This window comes from Oxyura jamaicensis, chromosome 1, assembly GCF_011077185.1.
Source record: "Oxyura jamaicensis isolate SHBP4307 breed ruddy duck chromosome 1, BPBGC_Ojam_1.0, whole genome shotgun sequence".
In the NCBI taxonomy this organism is placed as follows: domain Eukaryota; kingdom Metazoa; phylum Chordata; class Aves; order Anseriformes; family Anatidae; genus Oxyura; species Oxyura jamaicensis.
The window spans coordinates 14,073,970-14,082,586 of NC_048893.1; the positions used below are offsets into that span (position 1 = coordinate 14,073,970).

The 8,617-nt window shown below is 47.2% G+C and overlaps 1 protein-coding gene and 1 long non-coding RNA gene across 2 annotated transcripts in view; both read right to left on the minus strand.

The window, feature by feature from the left end:
* Positions 1 to 6,105, minus strand: part of LOC118155705 — a 34,700-nt gene extending 28,595 nt beyond the window's left edge. The window contains exon 1 of the long non-coding RNA XR_004745979.1: positions 801 to 6,105. This is a non-coding gene — a long non-coding RNA (uncharacterized LOC118155705). The remainder of the gene's footprint in view (positions 1 to 800) is intronic.
* Positions 6,106 to 6,280: 175 nt separating this feature from the next.
* Positions 6,281 to 7,228, minus strand: CCDC71L (coiled-coil domain containing 71 like). The gene has a single exon (XM_035309097.1). It carries the CDS (start codon positions 7,187 to 7,189, stop codon positions 6,347 to 6,349), a length of 843 nt encoding a protein of 280 aa, XP_035164988.1. The 5' UTR covers positions 7,190 to 7,228; the 3' UTR covers positions 6,281 to 6,346.
* Positions 7,229 to 8,617: the final 1,389 nt, after the last annotated feature.

An 8,617-nucleotide genomic window follows, 5' to 3' on the forward strand; every position in this document is an offset into this window, starting at 1 on the left:
TGGAAACTGTTTTCTGAATGGGATAACTGTTAGGAAATATCCAAGGTAGTTTCCAGGTAGGATTGTTGTGGTCTTGAAACAGCTTTGCTGATTCTGTATAGCACGCAAACGTGGGGCATATATTGAACACAATGGTGTTGAACAAATAAAATCTAGAACAAAAGCATCTGAAAGTGAACTGCATTGTTATGTGTGGGGATGTCTGTATATATAATACAAATTACAAACTATCAAATTATTGTATATACTTTCTATAAAATTTACTATTTGCCATACAGTTTTGCTTTGTGCAATTAGGAAATCATTGATATTTAGAAACCCTATACTGGAGGTTGGCTAACGTGAAGAACAAGAGCAGCTCAGCCCATGTCCTAACCCACTCTTCATGCTCTTTTTCAATAAAATTTGCATCACTGGTCCCAGCCTGTACTAACAGTTGAACAGCCACATATCCTTAGATGGGGTGAATGTGTTGTCTCAGCTACTTACACAACCTGACACTGCACAGTTAATTCAGAAGTATGTGCTCAGTATTCACCAGTTACCTTATGGAGCCATGGGACAATTTCTGTTATAAATGATTTTAACAACCCTGGGATGAACAAAGTGGGCGGTTGTTATTGCAACTGCTCAACTGGAGAAGAAAAAACCTAGAATAACATAGCACCTTCATCTTAGCGTTTATGTATTCATGGGTAGATGGAAAGAAACTTTCCGTCCTTTTCTAAAAGTCATCTTGGAACATGCACACTCAACCACAAAGAATCATCACATCAGGTTCTTTCAGTTCAGTTTCTTACCTCTCATCCAGGAAATACCATCCATTTGGAAACAGCATCTGGTATTTTGACTACAGTCCAGTGCTGTCCAAATATGAGGCTAGGATAATACCTGTTACCAATATATATACTTGTAAGCGTGTCCTACCTTCACAGGTCATTCTATAGCAAGCTGATTTGGCACGGACCAAACGTAAGCTGACAAATAAACAGTTCAGTTGCACAAGCAAAGCAATGGGTAATTAGAGATGGCTGAAGGCAGAGTAACCAGTTGCACAAGCAAAGAGATGGCTGAAGGGAGAGTTAAGAGTGAAGGTGAGAAGAAGTAGCCAACTAAACACAAGACACTAAAACACCAAAAAATAAAAAGCTGTCTTTCAGTGCATGTATTTCATCTCCCATCCCCTTTGAACTGAACATCTCCTCTCTCTCCTCTAAACCAGCCTACAAAAAAGGGTGGGTACAGACTGCCTGCATTCCTGTTACAGTGGAAAAAAAAAAAAAAAAAAATTAAAAAATAATAAATAAATAAATAAATGATCAGAGCATGCAAGGGACAAGGTTTTGCTGTTGGCAGCATTTTAACTTCAAGACTATTGAGCCTCATCTTCTATAATCTGAAATAATGAGTCTGAAAGAGAATTGGTAAGGAAGATTTCTTAAATCCCAGCGGAGAGTACAGGGAACCCCACACTTTCCTGTTTGGCTAATTTGCACACCTGTCAGAGCAAAAATGAACTACATGAATGAAGGCTCATTTCTTCCATCTCCTATATGTCAAGCCTTACTTATTCAGCAGTTTCCTGGGGAGTTTCACAGTAAATAAATGGATAAATGAGACTCTATTCTTGATAACAACCCTGGAAATATTTTTGGCTCTTTTTTCTTAAAAAAGTAGCATTAACAACAAAAGAACTAAAGGAACTTTTTCATAGTTCTGTAAAGATATTTAGACACTAATTTAAAGGAAATAAACTTTATTTTTACAGAATGGAAAAATGGCTTTACCTTGATTAGGGATAAGAAATATTCCAGAATGCTCCTATATTGTCCTATTACTGTACATAAGGGATGCCTTGTGATAGTTTGGGTCATGAGCATAATAAATGGTCATGAGCAGTGCACATTTGGAGTCACTGCCTGAGCAGATGCCCTACCACAGAACACTCTGGAACAGGTCTGCCTCATTCTTCCCGGTTAATGTAGTTATGCTCAGCTAGAATAAATACTGGATGAAGAACCAAGGTGTACCCTAAAATCTTCAATATCCAGTAATTTTCTCTAGCTCAGTGAATATTTTTACATCAAGTGAAATGGTTCAAGCTGCTATAAACTAGTCCTCAGGACACAGAACTCCCAAGTTCCTCCTCCAAATGAGACAAAGAGGGTACTGGGACTTGGGTCTCTCGAAGTCCAGGATTCCTCATCTACTACGTTACTTGATGTGAATTGACCCTTTCTGTGGGTAGTGTCTAAAACCTCTTGTGAATATAGTCCTTTGCTTCCAGATTTCCTGTATTTGTAAACACAATTAAAAACATAGCATTTGAAGACAAACAACACATTTTGTTCAACCTAAAACTGGTGGTTTTGATTCATATATATAAATCAGAAAACGTTCTTAATGTTACAGTCCACTGGGCCAAAAAGAAATACAGATGTTTTAGGTACTGCTGATTTCCTGTGCATGCAAACTTTGAGCTCTGACTACAGCATCGATCACCTGTAAATTAGCACAAATCAACTCTTTTAAATAGCATGAAGAGCCCAGGACTCTGCCTTGCTAAGCAGTAAAGTAAAAATATTTGGAATCAAATCTACAAACTGGATTCACTTTGCCCTTTGCTTCTGGTAGGCAAGGAAATACAGACACACACAACATGACCTACCCGTTCAGAGAAAAATCCAAGTACCGCAAGTCTTGCCATTGGCAAATATGTACAATGATGCTCTACATGAGGCCTAGGCATATACAGAGTTCGGTGTTTACAAGCTGGCAACAGATGGTTTCAAGGACCAGTTGTACATTTTGATGCTTTTGATGTGAAAACTTCTACACAATATTATAGTAGGGAAAATTTTTTGCAGGGTGCTGCCTTCTCCTTTTACAGATTTCAGTCCTGAACAATGTGCTTGCACAATGACTCAGAGGAAGGCACTGCCTCTTGAATCCAAAGCCTACACTATGCAACATGTTAGACACAACGGTCGTCTCAAACCTCTCCTTGATGTCTGGGGCCATCACACAACTCTTTTTGGCACTGTGGCATTCTGAAATTCGATAACCTTTGAATGACTGGATAAAGATTCACATTTTGGTAAAGGAAATAGCACAACTTCCAGAACACAGTCACTGTATGAGGGGAGCCCATATGGGAGGGAATCAGCTACTGCAACAGAAGTCTGGCAACAGAGGCCACCACAAGATTTCTGTTTAATATGAAACCAGCCGTACTGACTGAATGGGCATTGTATGCTGGATTTATTCTGGGCCTGCATTTTGTCAGTCTCAGAAGCATCCCCATATGAAAGGATAATGAAACCCACTGAGTTAAATAAGGCAAATCACACCTCTCACGCTGCTCACTGTGCATACAAACAGCCACACCAAGTAAGACCAGAAATCCATCTAATCCATTACACTTTCTCTAACAGCATCTTTATAGATAAAACACAATAACATTATTAGTCCTTCATATAAAATAAAGCCTAAGGCTTCTATGCTTTAAAATTGTCTAATTCAATATTGCAGCAGTTTTGCATATCCCTTTCTGAAGTTCCTCAGCTCTGGTCAGCATCTAGGAGGACCAAAAAAAGCTGACAACCATCAACCTGCCCAAAACTAAAATAGAACAGGTTTCTGAGTGATTAGCTTCCTCAGATGAGCACAAAGAGGTAGTTACGGACTGCTGTTTTGAGAGGGAAAAGAGGGGACGAACCGTACCACAGGTAATCCTGCACTGGATTGCAACAAACTGTCATGAATACAATCATGAGCTTAAGCCGTGTTAGCTTCCCTGTAAGCTGTTAGCTTTCACACTCTCTCCTGTAAACCAGTCCTTTGCTGAGCTATTTCAGCACGTTAATTTATCAGAAAACCTGACTAAAGATCCATCCCCCCCCCACCCCCCCCAACTGAATTCACAGGCTGAAATAGCTCAGCTGAGAACCTGTAAGTGCAGCTGGCAGATCTTAATCCAACTTCCTAACAGGGTACCAGCAAAGCACACTAAACCCCTGCACCAGAAGAGTCACTCAACAAAGTTAGAGATATTTCACACTATTTTGTACCCACAAAGAACATTTCAGTATAACTTTCAAAACAAGGCAGCACAAACTTTAATATGGTATCTCCCATATCATACCTCTGGCAGCCTTAACTCTGCCCCTGAATTTGACCCAGTCTGTCCCAACCCTGCTTATGGATTATGTGAAAAATCTGCACAAGACAGTTGCTTAAATTTTATCATTTCTCTACACAGATTTTTCAAAAGTATACTAAAAAAAATCAACCTAACAGTAGGAGCAGAACATCCGTGAAGTCAACTTGACACTTCAAGTATTAGCAACAATCCTCTTAACCTGCATTTCTAGAGTAAAAAATGAAATACTTGGAGCCTTGGCATTTGGTCATGCTGCAGTATGTCATATTGAGTAGTTTTAAATCAACACAATGTTGCTTTTAAATTTGAGCAGGTATTATAGCCAGAGAAATAGCTCAACAATATGCACCCTTGAACTTTCATTTCCTAATTCCCTTCTGAAATGTGACGTGGCACTACTGCAGCAATCAGCGGGCAGTCTAACGTTATGTAAACGATTTCAAAAGCCTAATGGTTATAGAATAGATTGTTAGCTTGGAAGAATAAGAACTTGGCAGCTTTGCTAGGTAAGAACTACATAGTATAAACAGGTTTTAGAAGCTGGTTGATTCAGGTTAGCACTAGCAAATTTTTGCAAATACCCTCTGCTCATCTAGCTGTCCTATTACATCCATGAAGAGCAGGCAACAAGGAGTCAACAGCAATCAGAAAAGAAATTTAAAGTCACCAAACCATTCTATAAACAAGCTGTGAAGTCATTCATTCCACTGTGGAAACTGAGAAGTTTCTTGTTTGCTAGGATACTAGGGACACAAACCATCTCTCACCAAGCACTTCTTGTTCTTCTCTGAGCTTGGAAAAAAAAGAGAGAGGGAAAAAAAAAAATGTCCCCCAAACCTCCGCCTTTCACACACCAACCAGGCAAACCTAAGGAAAGCCCTTAAAAAATCAGATTCAGGAGAGAATGCCCACCAGACAGAACAACAAGATGGTGTTTTTTAGGCAAAACAGTCCAGCTACATTATGAATCTTGTATCACAGTCCACTGTGAAACCCAGGAGAGGTTTATAAAAATAATTATGTGCAAGTAATTACATGGATATGATTATCAATCTCTAATCATCCAACAGCTCCAGGTTGAACCAGTGCTATTTTGTTATGAAGCCATCAGGCATGAAGCCTTGCTCTTGCTGCAGAGATAGTCACTTCGGTGTGGTATTTGGGACATGTGAGGACTCATTTTTTGCTGTTAATGGCAAAATTGTATCACAGCTCACCCTCAGACACCTATGCATTGCTTTGATGAGCGGTTACATTCTTCAGAAACCCTAAATTTGTTTTCTGGAGACACCCCTGGTGCCTTCGCCAGGCGCATACATGGCAAACTCCACCAAAGAACCCATCCCTGTGCAGTCCAGTTTCATTGAACTGAAACGTCACTTGTTCTTTGCTTTTTATTAAGTTCACTTAGGTTGACCAAATGAGCTTCCCTAAAGTAAACAGGTTTATAAAATATCAGGATGATTCTATCTTTAGGTGCTCAATAGAAACAAATACTTAGTTCAACTAGAAAACTTTAAAAATGACTTTAGATACAAAAGTGTAACAATTATACTGCGCAATACATCTTTATATATCACTAAGCCCATGAAATTAAAAAAAGGTTTTGTTTTGTTTTTTTTTTTGCACCATCAAGAACAGCCACAAGTCCTGAACCTCCATTCTTTATGCATCCTTGATCAGAGTAAACTGAAACTTGGGAATGCTTGGGATTCAAAATACCCTGAGCACATACTAGTGCAACACCACAAAGCATACATAATCCATCGGAAAAGGGGGGGGGGGGGGGGGGGCCCCCGAGAACCGGATGGTGCTTTATTATACAAGCATGAAAGAAAAGTTCCTTTGGAAAATAACTTCTTGGGTGGACTTCTGGACCAGTGAGGTAGCCCGAAGGGGGAGAAGTGGAAGCGGAACTTGGTCCCCACGCGCGGTGCCTGCAGCCGGTCCCCGGCGCCCCCCGCGGGGACGAGGCCGGGGCCCTGCAGGCTGCCCCCGGTGCGGCCGGGGGGGGGGTCGCGGTGGGGGTCCCGGCGCCCCGTCCCGAGTCCGAGCGAGCCGTAAAGTGCAGCAGAAGAACACGATCCAGACGAAAGCAATGTAAACAGGTGACTGATATCGGTCTCTTTGTCCGCGCCGCGGCGGAGCGGAGGCGGCGGGCAGAGCCGGGCGGCGGCCGCGGCCTCACGACGGCGCCACGGGCAGGCGGCGCACCCGCACCACGGGGGCCAGGTCCACGCCGAGGATCCGCTGCGCCCGGCGCAGCGCCGCCGCCAAGCTCCGCCGGCTCCACACGCTGCCCCGCACCCGGATGGTGGGGAAGGTGGTGAGGCGGGGGGTGGCCGCCTGCCAGATCTCCTCCAGCGACTTGCCTCCGAAGGGCTCCCAAGCGGGCCCCTCCGCCGGGTTGCCCCGCTTGCTGTCCTCCTCCTCCTCCTGCTCCTCCTCGCCCGGAGGCACCGGCACCGCCGCCGCCGCTTGGCGCTGCCACCCCCGTCCCCTCCTGCGTCGCCGCCGCCGCCGTCGCCGCTTGGCGCTGCCACCCGCGGCCACGGCCCGGCGCTTGGCGGCGGCGGAGGCCGGGAGGCGCCGCTTGCCGGGGCGGCGGCGGGGCCGCTCGGAGGAGGGCGGCGGCGGGTCCGGGACGACGGCACGGCAGGAGGCGTAGCCGTAGACGTCCTTGCTGCGAAGGATAACCGGGGAGAACTCGTGCTTGAGGCTGCAGAGGAAGTTCCACAGCTCCGAGTCGGAGCTCATGAACTCCGTGGACTTGGGCATGAAGAGCTTGAGGGCGTCGCTCAGCGCCTTGGTGCCGGCGAAGGAGACCTGCGACCGCGAGTACACAACTTTCTCCGCCTCCCCTTGCAGCCCCCAAGCGGCCGCCGCCGCTCCGCCATCGGCTGCTGCTGCCCCCGCTGCCGCCGCCGCCTCCGCCGCCGCCCGGGCCCCCTCCGTGGCGCTCCCCGCTTCTTGGTTCATCCTCCCGGCTCCTCTCTCCAGCGCCGCCTGCTTCCTACTGCGGGTCATGGAGGCGGAGGGGCAAGGAAAGGGGGGCGAAAAGGAGGCGCGGAGAAGGGGAGAGGACGGGCGCCACTCAGCCAGCCACCGCCGGGCGCCCGCCGCTCCGCCGCCGCCCGCTCGCCGGGTGGGAGCGACGATCGATCGCGGCCGCCCGGCACAAAATGGCGCTTTAAAGTCCCAGGCGGGGACTGCGCTCCGGCCCGCCCTCCCTCCGCGCCCGGCGGTTGGCCCGTTTGAAACGCGTCGCGGCGGGCCGAAACACCGCCCTCCGCCCGCTGCAGGCGGCCCTCGGGGAGGTCGGTGGGCTCCCCGCGGGGGGACCGAGCTGGAGGCCTCCGGGAGGGCTGCGGGGGGCTTCGCCCCCGAGGGCAGAACCCGCCCGGGGGCGGTGGAGGCCCCCCTCGGGGCTGTGAGTTCCCTGAGGGACAGCTCTGGGGCACGGGTGGGTCCCTCACGCCGCCAGGTGCCCAGTTGGCGGCCTCTTGCTTCCCTCGGGGGACAGCTCCCGGCAGCGTCGTGGTCGGAGGCTGGGCTGCCCTGCTCGTGGTCGGCCAGCGGTGGTGGCATGGCCTGGGGGGCCTCATGCGACCTCTGTGCCCTGTGCTGCAAGGGTGAGACTCTTCACACAAGGGTTGGAGGCTTCGAAGGGTGGGCTTGCCCCAGAGCTTAAACAAAGGCTGAGTAAAACAGTAAAATAGAATAGAATCTCATTGTTGAGTTGAAAGGACCCTACAATGATCATCAAGTCCAACTGCATGACCACTTACGGGCTAAATAAATGTTAAAGTGGGTTGTTGGGGGCATTATCCAAATGGCTTTTGAGCACTGACAGGCACGGGGCATCAGCCACCTCTTCAGGAAGTCTGTTGCAGTGTGCAACCACCCTAAAAGTAAAGAACATCTTCCCAACATCAAGCCTGACCCAAAATGGGTGAACAGGCATGATACGATGAAGTCCACCATGCTTCCCGGTCCTGCAGAATGTTTTTTTTAACATCAACCTGTTGGTCAGTAACTCAACAACAGCATCAAGACAGTGAAATATTCAGTGTCATTGGGATTGGCTTCATATCCCAGCAAAGCAGTCCTGTAAGGAAGTCCAAAAAAAACAGTTCTTGTGTTGGTTGAGCCCTTTGTGAGCATCATCAACTCACTGTGTCCACACTGCCATTTTGTCCTGCATGACACTGCTATGCTTGCAGCTTTACAGGACAACTTTGCCAGCTGCCGTGAGCCCCCTTGTCTCTAGACCACGCTTTCCAATAATTTGGAGATTGCTGTCACAGGAAGAGTGTCTTCTCAGGTTCTTGGGTTGTTTCAATTAAATCAAAGCTTTCCAGCACCCAGAACAGCAAAGTGTCAGCAAGAGCTGAGGTGGTTTAACCTTCCCTACAAACCCTACTTGGGGTTTGATTAGACTCCTAACTAATTACT